We start from the raw sequence: 19,059 nt of genomic DNA on the forward strand, positions 1-19,059 counted from the left end.
TTTGCTACATTAAGTGAGCTACCTTACACTGCCACACATGTTAAGAGAAACTATTACTTCTTTTTAAGCTTTGTATACATTTAATGCATGTATTTTTGTCTTCCCAATTTCACCAGTCGGTATATTCACGACCTGCCGCTTGTTTTCCTATTTGGTATTGCCACTTCTCCAGTGGTCATTCATCGTCTTCTTCCACACTCTGTCTCATCACTTCTCTGCATAGAACTTTTCCAGTCACTGTCCTGTACCGAGCATCTCTCTACTGTTGTGAATAAGGTAAAAACAATAAATAAAATAATAATGTTTAAAAAATCACAAGGTATAGAGGCCAATGTTTGGTTTATACCTATTATCTTCACTGTCATTAGTTTGTATCATGTTACTCTCCTTTATTTATTTACAAAGATTTGCTATTGGGAAGGAGTATTCTGGTTTATATGATATTTGCTTGTGATATAGAGATAGAAAGTATTTGATATACAGTTTCAATAATAATAATGCAGATGAATTAAAATAATTTGTATTTTTAAAAGATACATTTTTACCTAGATGATTCATTTTTATGTAACGCACTATATGTGGTTACTTAATTTATTTCTGTATGCTAGCTTGTATAAAGTCCAGTTAAACTTCCACAGCCATTTAAACAGGTAGTCACGTTATGTGCCCGTTGTTTTACATACCGTCATTCATTGTCTTGCAAAGCCACAAGTTACTGTATTGCTGCTTTACAATGTGCTAAGCCTGTTCTGTATAAAATAATCAGATATTCTGCTAAAGACTATCATTACATAAGTGTTGTGGAGGGCTCAGGAGGCAAAAGTACAGCTAAACACCATGTCGATTTCTACTGGTGAACCGAGTATTGATGTGTTTTTCATGGTTAATTACATTTCCTAGATCGAATGATGAAATTGAACATTTTGTTTTTATTATGTTTTCCCTAATGGTATAAAGGACCACTATAGTCACCCAGACCACTTCAGCTCAATGAAGTGGTCTGGGTGCCAGGTCCATCTAGGGTTAACCCTGCAGCTGTAAACATAGCAGTTTCAGAGAAACTGCTATGTTTACATTAGGGTTAATCCAGTGAGAAAACTCCAGCGTCCATAGGAAAGTATTGAGTAATGATTTCCTATGGACTGACTGAATGTGCGCGCGACTCTTGCCGCGCATGCGCATTCGGCGGAAGAGGGAGGAGAGTCCCCAGCGCCGAGGGAGAAATGTAAGCATTTAACCCCTTCCTCCCCCTTCAGCCTGGCGGGAGGGGTCCCAGAGGAAAGGGGGGACCCAAGGACCCTATAGAGCCAGGAAAAATAGTATGTTTTCCTGACAATAGAGTGGGCCATCTGCATATATCTTTATTAAATTCCATAAATCTGTGCTTCTGTGCATTTTGCTGTGTATTTTTTTCTTTCTAGGTAGATATGTCAGTGTGATAAAACATTTTAAATAGCTTCAAATAGGATTGTCAACTAATCAGGCTGAACACTAGATGTACGTAGTTTTCATGGTTCCTTAAGTGCAAACATGATTGGTAGAATTTAAACGATTTGTAGCTTGCTTTATAGGTTTTCCTTATCTTCTTTTAACAAAATACATTACATAGGCAAAAGTATGAAAAAACTCAGATTTGTTTATTTTTACCCACTGCCATAGCTGGCTGGTGTATTAACAAGCAATCTTAGCATTAAAACTTGTCATTCAAATAGCCTGAAGTTCTCATTCTTTCAACATCATAAGATGCCACCACTCAAACCATTCAGTTCATCAGACTTTTGCCCTGTAAGGACTTATTTTGTTAACAGTAATTGTTTTAAGTGAAAATGGCTTGGAGAAACCGCAATTGAGCCACAAAATAGTAGGAAGTAAAATGCAACAGGAGGAAATTGACTTGTTCTGAATGTACATTACATAATAAACATCTATCCCTGGTTCTACACTCACTGCTGAGTTCCAAATTGCCTCTGGAAGCAACATCAGCACATGGATTGTTGATCAGAATCTCCATGAAATTAGTTTCTTTGGCTCAGCAGCATATGTCTACAAATATATTGTAAACTTCACTGCCGTTGAACTCTAGATCAGTGGAAATATATTCTCTGGAGTGAAATATTAAAGTATACATGTCACTTTCAGGTCTTTGCATAGTTTGCAAAGACCCCTGAAAATGACATCTCCGCTTAGAGTGTGATGTTTGATACAGTGGAAGTTAGATATATTCACCTAAAGTTTCTCCTCACTGCTGCGGCCTTCCTATGCCATGGATCTTCAACTTCTGGTATTTCCTATATTAGGAGCCATGTCACTGCTCCAATCCTACATATGCTTAAGAGTTCAACAGCGAGGCAAGACCACAGAAACCTCAATAAATCAAATCTTGCAATGAAGCTTGATGTAAATCTCAGGCTTGCCAGTAAGACAAACTATTCCCTACTTTGTCTTATATCTATGGATTGCATTCAATGAAATTCCAGTACAGGTAATATTTCGTGAAGATTATATCTTTATGAAGTACTCAGAAGTGACAGAACCACTTTGATAGATGACAGAAGAATGATACCTGCTGGACTGAATGTCAACAATGAAGTTTGATTTTAAGAGGAATAATGGTCTAGGGCTGGCCCAAATGGTCGGGAGAGGTTACTTCTTTCCAGTGAAGGGTCCATTTGGAAATGTTGTATCGTCATTGGTGTTGAAGAATTAGGGTGACATAAATCACATCAAGCATTTTTTTGAAAGGAGGAATTGAAAGAATTATTACCAGCTAGGGTTAATCAACCAAAACCATTGCACCACACTACTAGTGCCCTTGTGGCTCTGTGGGAGCATATTCTCAAATAAATGTTTCAACATGTCATTAGTGGAAAGCATTCACAGGATAGTGTGGTGTGAGGAACCAAGCAACCAAGTCACATTTCTTATCTAGATCCATGGAATGTGGTATGTAATGAGTCAATGTCCACATTATGAAGCTATATAATCTACACTGAAAATCTTCATTTATGGGGAAAAAAACCCCACAAACGTGTGAATCTTTATAGCATGTTGAGTAAATATACTAAAGTACAATAAGCGACTGAAGTCGTGGTCTAGGAAAGATGAAAAGATCTTGTTCCTGGGATATTCTGTGTACTTAATTTAACATTGGGCTACATAAGATAACAGAAACTAAAGAGTTGTATCACTGATATTTTTTTTGACATACAGTCATTGAGCTTGTTCAGTTCAGGCCTCAAGATGACAAACCCGTATACACACACGTGTTAATTATCTTTTGGAATTTATTGGACATTATTGTGTCTTCTCCATAGTAACTGTAAGTTGTACATTTTGATGGTTATTGTTCTGAAGCAATAATTTGAAAATACAATTTGTTTCCCCAGCTTCTCCTTTCAAACTATTTCCCCTTCAAACTCAGTGGCAAAGTCTTGCAGGTTCTCACCACAATCTTTTTATATCACGATTTCTCTGTTCAGAATTTCATAAAAGGGCTCCAGGTAAGTGTATTAATTATGATATTGTAAATAAGATAAAGCCTAAATTTACAGGGAGCTTGAGCTTCAGTCTAGCATAGTTTTGTTTCTAGAACAATGTATTCTTTCTTAATCCAGTGGGTGTAAAATGCACCCTTTATGAATATGTATAAACATGATGTCAATTGCTTAGTGTATGTATGTATGTGTGTGTGTGTGTGTGTGTGTGTGTGTGTGTGTGTGTATATATATATATATATATATATATAATATACGGTCAGGTCCATAAATATTGGGACATCAACACAATTCTAATCTTTTTGGCTCTATACACCAACACAATTGGTTTGAAATGAATTACAACAGTTTGTATATGTGCCTCCCACTTTTTAAGGGACCAAAAGTAATGGGACAGATTAACAGTCATAAATCAAACTTTCAATACTTGGTTGCAAATCCTTTGCAGTCAATTACAGCCTGAAGTCTGGAACGCATAGAAATCACCAGACGCTGGGTTTCATCCCTGGTGATGCTCTGACAGGCCTCTACTGCAACTGTCTTCAGTTCCTGCTTGTTCTTGGGGCATTTTCCCTTCAGTTTTGTCTTCATCAAGTGAAATTCATGCTCAATCGGATTCAGGTCAGGTAATTGACTTGGCCATTGCATAACATTCCACTTCTTTCCCTTAAAAAACTCTTTGGTTGCTTTTGCAGTATGCTTCGGGTCATTGTCCATCTGCAGTGTGAAGCGCCGTCCAATGAGTTCTGAAGCATTTGGCTGAATATGAGCAGATAATATTGCCAGAAAAACTTCAGAATTCATCCTGCTACTTTTGTCAGCAGTCACATCATCAATAAATACAAGAGAACCAGTTCCATTGGCAGCCATACATGCCCACGCCATGACACTACCACCACCACGCTTCACTGATGAGGTGGTATACTTTGGATCATGAGCAGTTCCTTTCCTTCTCCATACTCTTCCCTTCTCCATACTCTTCTCTTACCATCACTCTGGTACAAGTTGATCTTGGTCTCATCTGTCCATAGGATGTTGTTCCAGAACTGTGAAGGCTTTTTTCTATGTTGTTTGGCAAACTCTAATCTGGCCTTCCTGTTTTTGAGGCTCACCAATGGTTTACATCTTGTGGTGAATCCTCTGTATTCACTCTGGTGAAGTCTTCTCTTGATTGTTGACTTTGACACACATACACCTACTTCCTGGAGAGTGTTCTTGATCTGACCAACTGTTGTGAAGGGTGTTTTCTTCACCAGGGAAAGAATTCTTCGGTCATCCACCACAGTTGTTTTCCGTGGTCTTCTGGGTCTTTTGGTGTTGCTGAGCTCACGGGTGTGTTCTTTCTTTTTAAGGATGTTCCAAACAGTTGATTGAGAGTTGACAGCAACAGATTACAAATGCAAATAGCACACTTGAAATGAACTCTGGACCTTTTATCTGCTCTTGTAAATGGGATAATGAGGGAATAACACACACCTGGCCATGGAACAGCTGAGCAGCCAATTGTCCCATTACTTTTGGTCCCTTGAAAAGTGGGAGGCATATATACAAACTATTGTAATTCCTACACCATTCACCTGATTTGGATGTAAATACCCTCAAATTAAAGCTGAAAGTCTGCAGTTAAATCACATTCAAAAATAAAAAATACACATCAACGTTTCGGCTCTCCTTTGAAGCCTTCTTCAGGATGACAAACATAAGTCATCCTGAAGAAGGCTCCAAAGGAGAGCCGAAACGTTGATGTGTATTTTTTATTTTTGAATTTGAATTCAAAGTTATATTTTATTTCATCTGAAAGTCCCTGGAGTGCTGTCTGTTTACTGGAACATTTGAATTTTTTTGCTGGATCAGCATCGGGCAAGAACTGTATTGGTAGCAGGAGTGCAAGCATTTGTGTTGTGGTGTGTGTGTGTGTGTGTGTGTGTGTGTGTGTGTGTATATATATATATATATATATATATATATATATATATATATATATATATATACACACACACACATACACTGAACAAAATTATCAACGCAACACTTGTTTTTGCCCCCATTTTTTATGAGCTGAACTCAAAGATCTAACTTTTTCTATGTACACAAAAGGCTTATTTCTCTGAAATATTGTTCACAAATCTGTCTGAATCTGTGTTAGTGAGCACTTCTTCTTTGCAGAGATAATCCATCCATCTCACAGGTGTGGCATATCAAAATGCTGATTAGACAGCATGATTATTGCACAGGTGTGCCTTACGCTGGCCACAATAAAAGACCAATCTAAAATCTAGAGTACTAAAGTATTAGAATAACATAAATGCTGCTCACTGTTTAAAACCGTGCTGTTTGTGAGAAACAGTGCTGCTTATATTTTGAATTTTTCATGCCTCTAGTGGCTTTGATTCAGGCAGCTACTAGGACAGGGTTAGGCAACCTTCCACAATCCAGATGATTTTCACAAGTTATTAAATTAATTTATTTGATGTCTGGTAGGAGCGTGCAAAGTATGCTGACACCAGATACTGTATATGCATCCAGTACTTCTTTATGAGAACCCTTGGATTCGATGCTTCTCATAGAGATGCATGTGACTGTGTTCTCAATGGGCGGGAGGGAGAACTTACATAAACTGGTAAAGGAACACATGGCACTAAATTAAACATATATAAACAATGTTTTAACTACTTCTTTATGTCCGGAATATATTTTAATTAAGTGTTCTTGCATAGCAAGACCACTTAATGTTATCTCACATATATATTATTATTATTCTTATTATACCCAAATTTGCCACCCTAACTCCTCCCACAGTTTTTACACTACATAGACCATAATATACCGAAATGTGCGGATTGTTCCCGATCCGCACATTGCTATTACTTTGTGGAATGTTTCGCCGAATGGTTCACGGAATATCGTCGTTCTTGTGGCGAAATTGGTCCCATAGGAATGAATGGCAAAATGTTCAAAACTAGAGTGGGAGCTGGCAAAAGCTGAAAAATCAGGACATGATTTCTAAACTGCCACCACTCCCTCATTTTCAAGCCGACTTACACAAATCTTATATCAAAACATTCAGCTATCCCTGCTGCCACTAAAAATCCACGGCTAAACAATAGTCCTGATAGTTTTCACAATATGACCATTTGTTTGCAACTCACGCCGTCCATTGACATTCATTGAAACTTTACTCTAGCCAGCTCAAACTTGAAGGGCAATTTCTAAACTGTGACTATGTTTTAATGTAACTGTGAAGCACTTTGGGCAACAACATTGCAATTAAATGTGCTATATAAATAAATAATAACAGTTACTCCGTCCACTCCAGTTGTAGACTACTGGTGGAGGCAAGAACACTTCACACAATTTCCCCTGAAATTGTAGATTTTCTAGTTATACATAATTTTTGTTTATCATGTATTTTTAGGACTGCTAAATATTGGGCCTAGCATTTGTAAACAGGTCTCTATGAAAAATAAAATGACGTATTATTTAAATAGTTAATTCTCTCCTTCTGATTTTGCAGCTGTCCGTGATAGAACACTTTTACTCCCAGCCGCTCAGTGTGCTATGCTGCAGTCTTTTTGAAGCTATTAAATATGTGAACAACTTATCACATACACAATGCGAAAACGTTCGACATTTGCCTTCTTTTATGAGGTAATGGGGGTTTTCATTGCCATTTTCTGATTCACTTATTAGAAAAACCTCACCCTATTGGGAACAGAATTGAGACAATTGTGCCGTAAATTGGAAGAGCGGTCAATATTGGGAAATAAGATGGGTGAGGAATGGGTGAAACCAGTAACCACTGAAAACAATCACTCAAAGATGCTTAGAGAAATGTACCCTCCAAGTGAAGTAAAGCAAACTTGTTCACACTGTTTTGTTATGTGTGTCTATATACAATTATCATTGTTAACCACAGAATAAAGGGTTCTGCCAATATCAGTTTTACAGATATTTTATTTTTGGATTTTTTGAAAAATAAAAAGTGCTATGGAAGCCTTAATGTCTAATTAACATCATATTGATCTGATAAGTAATCCTAATTTTCGTGGTTTCCACTGCATCCTCCCTTAAATTAAATTTGCCTTCCAGGATGACATTGGCATCTGTGGTTTCAGCTGCTTCAAGAATTAATTTGAAAGGTACTCCAGAAGTTGAGGTGGAGGGGTTTGGTAAACTGATAGCAAATTAAAGGCCATTTAGTACCAATGACTAGGTTTAGCACACATGCACATATAGTTCCCCGTGACCTAGTCATTAACAGTTGTCTTTATACCTTTATGCCAGGGTTGCCCAAATAGTAGATCCCCGGATGTTAAAACTACAGCTTCCATGATGCTTTGTCATTCTAAAGATATGCAAATCATGGGAGTTGTACTTCTACTACATCTGGAGATCTACCTTTTAGGCACTCCTGCTCTAGGCCAAATGCAAAGAGATACACCCAAAAAGCTATAGCACTTAAAAAAACTTTTTTTTTTGTTTTTTTATAGCAAATAAGAAGGTGAATATTAATTTAAAAAATTCATAAAATGCAGTGTAGACCTTGTGTTGTAATGTCAAAGATTGATTGTAGATTGGAAGAAAACATTCCACTTTTGCTGGGTAAATGTGAGGTATGCAAATTAATTCAAATATAGATTTAATACTGTAAAATGAGCTTCAATCCTTCATTTTGGTTATAATTTTGCTATGCTGCAGACAATGTTAGGAAGTAAATTATAGTTTGATTGGTCTTCGTGTTTACTTTCAGCTATGTTGAAACCCAAACACCAGATGTGCAAGTAAAACTTTTGACTAGTGACAGCTATTTAAAGGTACGTTCTCGTTTTCAAAGATTTGCTTTTGGATAATGTAAATATCGCTAGTCTCCACAATCTTTTTATTTATTGTTCCATGTACAATTGTTTCATTTGTTTTCATGTTGTATTAAGTGTTGTATGAATTCCCAGCAGGAATACCCGTCCTCTATCACTTGTGCTACCTGTTCCATGCACCAGGCACCTGTTCCATGCACCAGGCACTCCAGCTTCAATTTTACCCAACTTGCATCATTATGGACTCACTTCTGTGGCCTTGTATCTTCGCCCATGTCCATGCTTTGACTCCCTATATCTTTTAACTGGGTTGGAATTTCAATCAAATTACAACACAGCCAATGTTAGCATTTCATAAAGATTCTGTCTTTATGAAATACTCATTTTGGATATGGGGTGAGAGAGCTGCTTTGAGCCTGGCCACTCTAAGGTCCGGTAATATGCCTTACTATCTTTTCTGTCTGTGCCTTTTGTTAGGTGTTGACTTTTATCTTGCTGAGGAAACTAATCGTTCCTGACAATAATTAAACATGAATGTTAATGCCTTGAAACGGATAGTTTAGTCACTGAAACTTTTTGGTTTTCATCATGTGCCTCTCTTTGTAATATACTTCATGTGTTTGGGCCAGAAATAATTTACCCGCAGCCAAATATCTGCTTCCCTCTTTACTGCTTTCTCTTTTATTGAAAAAAATAATCAACTTTAAAGGGTTACCATTAAGTACTAAAAGGGGTAAAATTTTATTAATTTTTTATCTCACTTGCATCTTTTTGGATAACATAATTACATCTGTTTTTACTGATTACATCCCAAATCTAGGAGTATCTTATTTTCAAATGTCAGTATTGCAAATTATGGGCATAATATATTTGTGATTTTACTTCTTATTTTCGGAAGTACAAGGTATAATTAAACCCCTTGTGTAACCTAATTGCCGCAACTTCAACAAAAACAGGGGATAACCTGTGGAAAATGATGAGCCAATGGTCCTAGTTACTCATTGTGTTCCCATTAAGAGAAGGAAGTCGATGCCGGTCCTATGGTTCCGTGTAGACAAATAGGCCATAATATCTCCGGATACCGCACAAACAACTGTTCCATCTAATATCACAAGAAGTGACCATAAAAGCACAGGCTTATTGCTCAAACATAGTATATAAAGCAACATATAGCAGGCAAAATCACCTCCCAGACCCCACATTGTACTCGGGTATATTCAATAACTTAAAAATAGCATAAAATGGGGGGGGGGGGGGAGAAAGCCACCAGTGCCTGTTTTTGTGAGGGGGGAGGGCAGGAGGGACCAGAGAAAAGGTTGATAAACTGCATGGAAAGACCCCCTAAGGTGATGAATGTGTTTCACGTCTGTAATGATGCCTTATCAAAATAATAAAAAATAAAAAATTATTCTGCTTTTTTTTTTTTTTAATCAGGCTCAAACAGGCAAGTTTATTGAAAATTTACATTCCTATCATGAGACTTTCACCCCAGTACTGAGATGTCTTCATAATTTCACAAGTATACTTCCCAAGTATCCCATGGGAAAACAGGTACAACTGAATTTGTAATTATATACATTTTGGTTTTTCTATTTGTTTGTAAAATAATTTGTTTATTTGGGTATTCAGCTAAAAAAAATGCCACTGAGGCAGTGATGGCTACAGATTTCTGTAGGCTGGTAGCCCAACATTATCAGTGTAGTTGTAGTTGCTTATTGGTGCCAAAAAATGAACAGGCTACTGCAAAAGTGAACTCACATTCACAGATCCACAGTATCTGTGAATTGGGAGTGTTCCTTGGGGACTGTGGAAATGTTCATCAAACCACTCAAGCTATTTGACACAAGCCAAAATTAATATGGCCTATTTGCTCCATAATTACTATGATGAGCTGTTGTGCTTAGAGTGCCAATTTTAAGGAAGAAAGAAAAATGAGTATTGGTAAATTGCATGCTGAATACATTTAATGTATGGTGCCCTGTAAAAAAATAAAAGAAGAAAAAAAAAAGAAATGGTCCACTGCTTCCCTGTTGCTAGCTGTAATTACTTTTAGAGTTTCAAAAAGGCACCTTTATGACTTCTGAGGGCTACCGATTATTGTGGCCTCCAAAGAACACTTTTATTTTGCTGCCTTTATGTATTTGGTATGCTTTGATATTCATGTTGGTACCTAAGAAAAATGTTTTGTTTTTTTGTCATAACTCCTTGATACCATTTTATTTTGGTGGAGTGCAATATTTGTTTTTGTTACTCTGTCTCTTTTGGTGACCTCTAGAGCAAGTGCTTATGTTATGAGACACCGTAAACCAGGGGAATATGTTTTATCAAAGTAAAATGTTTTTCCCTTTAATTAGTAAAAAAAAAAAAAAAAATGAAATGTTAAAATTAAATAAACACAATAATAGTTGTAGTTTATTTTTCTGGTATTTGACAGTATCATTGTTGTTCACTAAACCAGGAAGGGAATTTCAGATTTTACATTAAAATAGCTGAACCAGCTTAGTTATTTTGGCTATCAATCTTTAAAGGGACACTATAGCCACAAGAACAACTACAGCTTAATGTAGTTGTTATGGTGAGTATAATCATTATATGCAGGCATTTTCATACAAACACTGCATTTTTAGAGAAAATGCAGTGTTTAAATTGCCCCTAGGGACACCTCCAAATGGCCACTCCTCAGATGGCCACTGGAGGTGCTTCCTTGCAGGGTAGGCAGCAGTGCCGTTCAGCGTCTCCTCGTTCTGCATCTCTATGAGGAGGTGCTGATTGGCCAAAACGGCGGTTGACCCCACCCCCGTGCCGATTTCAGCCAATCCAATGCTTTCCCCATTGGCAAGTCTGAGATGTCACCAATGGGGCAGAGCTAGCACCAGCGCTGGAATTAAGGTGAGTTTTATTAACTTTAAAGGGGACTGGGGGGAGGGAGGGGGCAATTCACCTAAATAATGGGTTAAAAACTATAGGGCCAGGAATACATGTTTGTGTTCCTGACCCTATAGTGTTCTTTATAATTTTCTTCTCAATCCTCCATAATTCCTAGTTCCATGATTAACCCCCTTTGTCTATTTCTTTGTGTGTCTGTTTATACCTGTTCTAAACATGTTGTATTTTGCCTCTAGATAAGAGAGCTGTATTGTGCTTGTCTAGAAAGGAACATTTGGGAAAGTGACGACTATGAGGAATCGTTGGCCCTGCTTCGGTGAGTTTATTTCTAGCACATTGGAAGGTGTCAACTGTGATTCTGTCAAAATGTTAAATAGTTTTGGAGCTGTTTGAGCTGTTTTTTCAGAGTCCACAGCCCAGGGAAAAGTCAGATCAACACCAACGGAAGTGTTTACGGTTGAACAAGATGATCTTTGTCTGTTGTTCTGTTTAATTCTTCTTTACTAAATTTTGGTATAGCTTTTATTGCTATTATGTTAGAACTCTTTGTCATGGCATGCACAAATGTGTTTTTTGGGGGAAAGAATCTTTACATGTTAAGAGAGCGAGAGACTGAAAAACAGTGTACAATAACTACATTTAACCTAACATTGCACCTAATGTGTAACAGTTTTGATGTTATCTGTCTTGCAGTGTCCCTTTAAAGGAGAATTGACACATCCCATGAACTTAGTTATACCCAATATTTAATAAATGGGAGTGAGATGTATTAAAGTCCTCTCCATCTGAGTCACCAATGTGTGTGTAGTATCCCTATGTGTAATAAATTGCATTAAAAAAATAAAAATACTTTAAAAAGCTACAAATCCTTTAACCCCTTAAGGACCAAACTTCTGGAATAAAAGGGAATCATGACATGTCACACATGTCATTTGTCCTTAAGGGGTTAAAAGCACAAATCACCCCCAATATTTCAGTTTCTCCTTCTCCAGCATAAATGTGTGCTCTGGCTATGTTCTCACGGAACTGGTTGTGATAACAGTTGCAAAATCTTTTATATGCGTTTAACCCCTTAAGGACACATGACATGTGTGACATGTCATGATTCCCTTTTATTCCAGAAGTTTGGTCCTTAAGGGGTTAAAAGATAACAGAGCATCGTATGAAAAAAATAATTACCAGAATTTATGGTGGTTTTAAATATTTTATGCACCAGTGTAATTTCCCGAGAACTGACCCCTTTTAAATATAAATTTACAGTTGTAATCAAAATTATTCAACCCCCATTGAAAATGTATTGTCAAAATGCACAGACTTTCAGCTGTTTGAAATGAACAAATCAAACAAAGGCAATTGAAATAGCTCAACAACAAATGCTTCAAGTGGTTTCCCCAAATTCGACTGAAAATGCAACTTCTAATATCATCGCCAGTCTCAAAACTATTCAATACTCTGAATAGAATCTCACAACAGCACAAATATGCAACACAGGTGTTTTCAAGCACTCCTTATGCAACTAATAAAGTGCTGCATGTTTGCATGTTAGAAATATGGCTAAATGAAAAGAATGGTCCACGAAGTTAAGAGAAGAGATCTTCCCCCTTCACAAACAAAGAACAGGATACAAAAAGATAACGATCGTGAATTTTCCTAGTGACACCATTGGACGAATAGTTTACAAGTTCAAAGCTGCAGGAACAGTGGATACACAACCTGGAGCGGGCAGAAAAAAAGGAAGCTATCTATGACTGCAAACAGATTTCTGAGAACGTAGGTTGTGAAAAACCCTCGAGTGACTGCAAAAGACCTGTAGCAAGACTTGGTGGCAACAAGTTTTGCTGCAGGTCAGCGAGCACAGTAATGCCCGTACTAAACACAGAAGGTTTCAATGCCAGAACTTCAAGACATACACAAATACTGACCCAAAAGCACAAGAAAAGGCGGCCCCAATATCCTCAAAATCATATAAATAAGCCGCAGACATTTGGGGATTCTGTGCTGTGGATCAATGAAACAAAACTGGAACTTTCATGCCCAATGGATCAGTGGTATGTCTCGACGAAAAGAATGAAGCATACGCTGAAAAGAACACTGCCTACAGTTAAGCATGGTGGTTGCTCAGTGATGCTCTGGGGTTGCTTTGGATCCTCTGGCACTGGAAACCTGCAGTGTGTGGACGGCAAGATGGATTAATTGAAGTATCCGGAAATCCTAGGAGAAAACGATGTGCTTTCTGTGAGGAAGCCGAAGCTTGGACGTCATTGGACCTTCCAACAAGACAATGATCCTAAGCATACCTCAAATTCCACTAAGGCTTGGTTGCTGAAGAAGTCCTGGAATTGTAGAATGCAAACCCCACATGTACACACACAAAAACTTGTACCCCATCCCCAATCATTGCTCCCGGTCTTGTCAATGCCTAGATGCCAAACTCCAGCCTCTGGTATCATAACCTTGATGGAGCGCACTCCTAGATCTTTTTAGTGCATAGAAAGTACTTTTCAAGACTTGAAATGTTGTACAATTTATGTTATTTTCTATGCACATATAAAGCAGAATTTGACCTTCACAGTTGTTCACATTTTTCTCATTACCTGAGTAAAATCATCCAAATTGTTCATCTCCTAGTGTTCAACATCCTCTGCTAGTGTACCATATGTTATTTTTATTTTATTATTGAAACCAGATCTATTCACAGCCACTTATTTTCATGTAGACCGCAAACATATTATCACTATATTATATATCAATATCTTTACCATATTAATATAATTAAAATAGTATTCGGCAAGTGCAAATGACGATTTCTTACGTAGGCCGTGGTTAATGTTTGCAATACCACTTTGTTCCATGTGACATCTCCTGGCACTAGAAGAGACATCATGGCTCTGAGACATGAAGGTCATATTTAAACAGACTAATAAATGTGCCATTTAAACCTTTGGGGCACTAATAGCATTTTTTTGTTCTTCTTCAATGTTCTAACTTATCAAAGCACCCAGACGTCTGTGTGATGAATGTTTGTCTAAAATGAGTGAACGAATGGGGGTTGTGTCCCAATATACAAGTAATTAATATTCCTTCACTTAAAATGTTATTTTTAATTATTTCTTCAGTCTGAAAAATTAGCCCTAATGCTGGTAAAGCATCATGGGTCTTGTAGTTCTGCAATAGCTTAGGGTCTGGCATTTGGCCATCTCTGGATTTATCCTATTTTTACCTACCAGACTCTTCAAAATAAGTTGGCAGGTTTTGGATTATGCACCATATCAATCCTTAAAGCAAAACTGTCAAAGCATAGCATGGAAAATAAATTACCCATCACTGTGCCAAATGCATGGAATCTCAGAGTGTGCATGCGTGTGCTGAGCATGCATGATCGCTCCCATAGGATAATTGTATTTTATATTTGACTCTGTTGCCTATTTCACCCCTGTCAATGTTTCAAAAGGAGTGTTTACTGAGGAAGAGACTCAGTAGCTGTCATAAACAGAGAAGTCACCGTTCCACTTTAAAGCACATGAACATTTTATTTATAAAAAAATATATATTTTGTGTCCTCGGTTTTATCTTTTTGTTTTTGTTTTTGCAGGATGTTAGCTAAAGGTGAACTTGTAACCACAACTGAGAAATGTTTGAATGTTTTAAAACAATTTCCTGGAAAACAGCTTTGTGGTGAATTAAAAAAGCTGGAAACATTCCTGGATTTATTCCAGAATCTTGAAGGTAAATGTATAGTTTAAGGCCAACTCTAATTTTACAAAATACCAGTTGGCATGTGGCATTTTGTTGCAGTTAATGTTGTTTCCTTTAACCAGTTTCACTGTCAAATATGATGCAAGTTCAATAATAGTTGCTGCTGTCGATTAATGGATTTTTTTTTATAGATCTAACAGTTAGGGGGTACTAGGGAAACAATGTCCATTCCTATAATTAATGGAGAGGTTAAGCACCAGAAGTACTGTCCGCCTCACAGCTGTTATAACTTAAGTTTAGCGACCGGCTTACACGGTCCACTTCTGTTCTTAACATAATGATGTATCTCATGTTCGTTTACAAGAATACTGGCACTATGAATAGCTTTTATTGGTTATTACCTTGACTTATGTCAAGAAAATTGCAATTATTCATTATTAATTCATTATTATAGAAACTTTACCAGAACACAATAAGAGGTTTACTCTGTGCAACATTTCACTTTGGTTTTAACCCCTTAAGGACCAAACGTCTAGAATAAAAGGAAATCATGACATGTCACACACGTCATGTGTCCTTAAGGGGTTAAATAACATTATATTGCTATGCAATGTTTTTACAGGTATTCACTGAAAATAAATACATTATAAATAGACTTTAAAGACCCACTATAGCGTTAGGAATTCAAATCTGTATTGTGTCCCTCTCCCTAGCTCTACATAGGTGTCCCTCCCCCCCTATGGAAACAAGGCCAATGTCTGTCCTAAGAATTTTTACCCGGATCAGTGTCCTAGTTTTAGATGCTCCATCTTGTGTTCCTCTAGTATTAAAAGAACTCTAATTAAGTACTGTGAACAGTCATTCCTGTTGTGCGGTAATAAGCCATGATATATTCCGCAGCTCTGCACAATGGACTGATGATGAGATGTGAAAATGTTATATATTTTTTTTCTACATCATATTAGAGGAACCAGTATTAGTAGACCCTTCTCAAACCTAAAACAATGCCACATTGAGCTGTGCTCTGAAAATATTTGTAGTGAGTTTCTTTATCTCCGATCGATTCCAAGTATTGGTGAAGGTTCATTACATTTACCAGTATCCTGTTGACATTTATTCAGGAGTGGTGAGGAATGTTTCTGATACGTGGCTGTGCACCTTTTTGAGTTAATATTTGATGGCTGCAACCATTATATTCGTACTATGGATTGCGGAGATGAAAATAATAGGATAACCATTTGTGAGCTGAATGTGGCTAAACAAAAGGGATTATATGTGCTCAAGCTATTTTTGTAGAAATGGTACACTGTTTATTTTTCTATGTAGCCATAAATATTAAATATCGCTGTATGAATTATATTCTGTATTTTAGATGTCATGGACCATGAGAATCTGCAATCAGCCTACCATTTCCTTCTATAAATATGCCCCTATAATTTTATTTTTTATTTTTTTGATAGGTGATGGGGATAAAAAAAAATTATGTACTGACACATTTTTTTTCTTACAATTTTGGGAGATACATATATGGTTGTATCTAAAGAGCGACCAGTGGAATTCAAGTAACTAAATTTGTTACTTACTGTATTATTAATATTATTATTATTATTTTTTTTTTTTTTTAAGGAAACCATGTTTCTCAGATGATCTAATTATTTATTCCAGATATCCCTTGAGATCTCACTAGTGGAAAGGATCAAAAACATACTGATTTCTTTGAACCTCTGCCAAATGTATGGTCTTTGAACTCCTTAGTTTTGGCTTTAGGGTCCAGCTGATACAATGCATTTAAACTGTACTCTAATTCCTGTTTATTGTAAACAGAGGGTTAAAGAGAGACACAGTAAATCTTTCAAAACCCAACGGTCACAGCTGTGTCAACAGTATTAATTCAGAAGTTGCCATTGAACACATTTAAAATAACTTTGTGCTGTAGCATCTGGTTTAACTCTTGGCCCACCCATCATTAAAGAGGAACCAGTGTTATTCTGGTGGATGAGAGATTAATGTGAACATCATGCTGTAGATAGCCCTGTTGCTTTTCTACATCTATACAATCGCATATCTGTCTCTGAATAAGAATGCAGAAAATTCAGGTAGCTAAAACATTTAAAGCAAAAACAGTTTTATAAAATTAAGTTTGTTTATGAACTATTATTATTCATGTACTCCAACGTTATTTTGCCTGTATCCTTTTATAAATATTGACCTAACTGCTATCTTAGCAAATGCCAATTTGAGTCTTTACTGGAGTGTTTCCAGTCCATCTAGCACAAACTTTCTAATTTTTCTTTCTTTCTTTTATTATTTATAGCAAATTCATAAAGTGCAATAATGCTTATAGGTATTCTGTTAGTGTCAATGTGTTTTTTTTTTTTGTTTTTTTTTTTAAATTCTTTATTTTTCAGCGCACAATGTGAAAAAGTACACAAACATGTGTTGTTACGGAAATAGTAAAGTAAAGTATCGACATTTTAAATTTGGTACAACAAGACAACTGTACATCATGCACATTTTTTTGCTTTATGAGGGCTGTTGGGTTGTAGCGGAGTGTGGTTCGTGCGTAAGTGAGTAAGTATGGGTTTGTCGCTGTGTAGGTGCCGTCTCCACCAACATTGCCTGTTTTGTAGAACCCGGTAGTAGATGTCATGTCTAGGGGCTCGAGAGTCAGAATTCGTCTATGTCTTCTATTATGAGGAGGTTCTGGGAGAGGCTCCTTATGATTCGTTAGACTATTTGTATGTGTCCAGGGTATTCCCTAGGAGGTTTATGTTGCGTGTGATCTAGTTGCGTGGCTCAGGTCCCCTCTTAGAGAATGACTGCTATGGTGCGGCTATGGGTGACACTTATGTGTTGTCTGATGTTGGACTGTCAGTCCTACTTAGCTATGTCTTAGTTAGGGTGGGTCGCTGGCCGAGTGGTGTCGTAGAGGTCGTGTGTAGGTCCCTTTGTGCATAGTTCCCCTGTTACCCTGGGGATGGGGGGGGGGGGGAGAGGGAGGAGGGTGTTAATTTAACTCCGGAATATGTGTGCTCCTGTAACGGTGGTAAGTAGGACAGATTAACCAATGTAACGGGGCAAACTGGAAATCTGGGAAAGTCTCAGTGCCCCTCAACTGGGGTCGATGTGACATGTTCTTGAGTCAGGTCTTGGCTTCGCGTGGTCCTCTGGGTTCGGTTACTGCTCTGTTTCCCGCTGGTCTATGCTCGAGGCTTGAGGCTGCGTTGTTGTCTTGTGTCTTTAGCCCCAGTGTTGTGAGTAGCGCCGGTCCCTCTGTTGGATCCGAGACTTTGTAGTGTTTTCCCTCCTTAGTTACCCATAAGGTCTTCGGGGTCGCCCATCTGTAGGTGATGCCTGCTTCTTGAAGGGTGGCAGTGATTGGTTTCAGCGTTTTACGCCAAAGGAGTGTTTCCCTGCTGAGGTCTTGAAATAAGGAGAGTTGATAAGTCTCGAAAGTGTATGGGGTCTTCCCTTTAAACGCTGCCATGATTCCCAGTTTGTCAGTCATGGTGCAGCAGCGCAAGATTAGGTCCGTGACGCTGATTCTGGAGCCCGGGGTGACTTAGCTATCCTGTATATGCCATCAAACATAAATTGTCTGGCCCCTTTCGACGGTAGAACCGTTGCTACTAGGCGCCTGATGAAATGGGGCAGTTCTTCAAGTGGTATATTTTCTGGGGCCCCCCGTATTTTCAGGTTTTTCCTCCTGCCTCTATCGTCCAAGATATTTAGTTGTCTGGCCATCGTGGTTTGTGTTGCTTGTAGGCTCAGCACTGTGTCCCCTAGTGTTTGGAGGTCCTGTTTTAGGTCTGCCAGGCCTGATTCTGTGGCATGTGTGCGTGCTTTTACTGACTGCACTTCTGTGGTGAGTACCGCGAAGTCAGCTTCCCACATTTGTTTTAGGTTTTTCTGCAGGCCGGCCAGCATTTCCTGGATGTCACTTCTGGAGGCTGGTGTGTGGTCCCCTGTCCCCTGCAGAGCCCGCTGGGGGTCAATTTTGGGAAGGAGTGTGTCCGGGGGGTCTCCCGCCCTCTGTCTTGCCTCCGGTAGGTGAGTGATGGAGGGGGAAATGTCGGTGTGCTCTCCCTCCATTGAGGAGGTTGGTGAGGGCCCACGGGGCGTTTGGGTAAGTGATGTGGCCGGGGACTGCAGCATTTGGCTGATGTCTC

General features: G+C 38.1%; 1 protein-coding gene across 1 annotated transcript in view; it reads left to right on the top strand.

Moving 5' to 3' along the window:
• The window catches only part of ORC3 (origin recognition complex subunit 3), a 75,807-nt gene that overhangs the window by 23,311 nt on the left and 33,437 nt on the right, over window positions 1–19,059 (top strand). The window contains exons 9-15 of the mRNA XM_063443077.1: window positions 117–276; window positions 3,387–3,500; window positions 7,009–7,142; window positions 8,245–8,308; window positions 9,743–9,859; window positions 11,431–11,510; window positions 14,787–14,920. Coding sequence (XP_063299147.1) covers window positions 117–276; window positions 3,387–3,500; window positions 7,009–7,142; window positions 8,245–8,308; window positions 9,743–9,859; window positions 11,431–11,510; window positions 14,787–14,920 — 803 coding nt within the window. The remainder of the gene's footprint in view (window positions 1–116; window positions 277–3,386; window positions 3,501–7,008; window positions 7,143–8,244; window positions 8,309–9,742; window positions 9,860–11,430; window positions 11,511–14,786; window positions 14,921–19,059) is intronic.

This window comes from Pelobates fuscus, chromosome 2, assembly GCF_036172605.1.
Source record: "Pelobates fuscus isolate aPelFus1 chromosome 2, aPelFus1.pri, whole genome shotgun sequence".
Taxonomy (NCBI): Eukaryota; Metazoa; Chordata; class Amphibia; order Anura; family Pelobatidae; genus Pelobates; species Pelobates fuscus.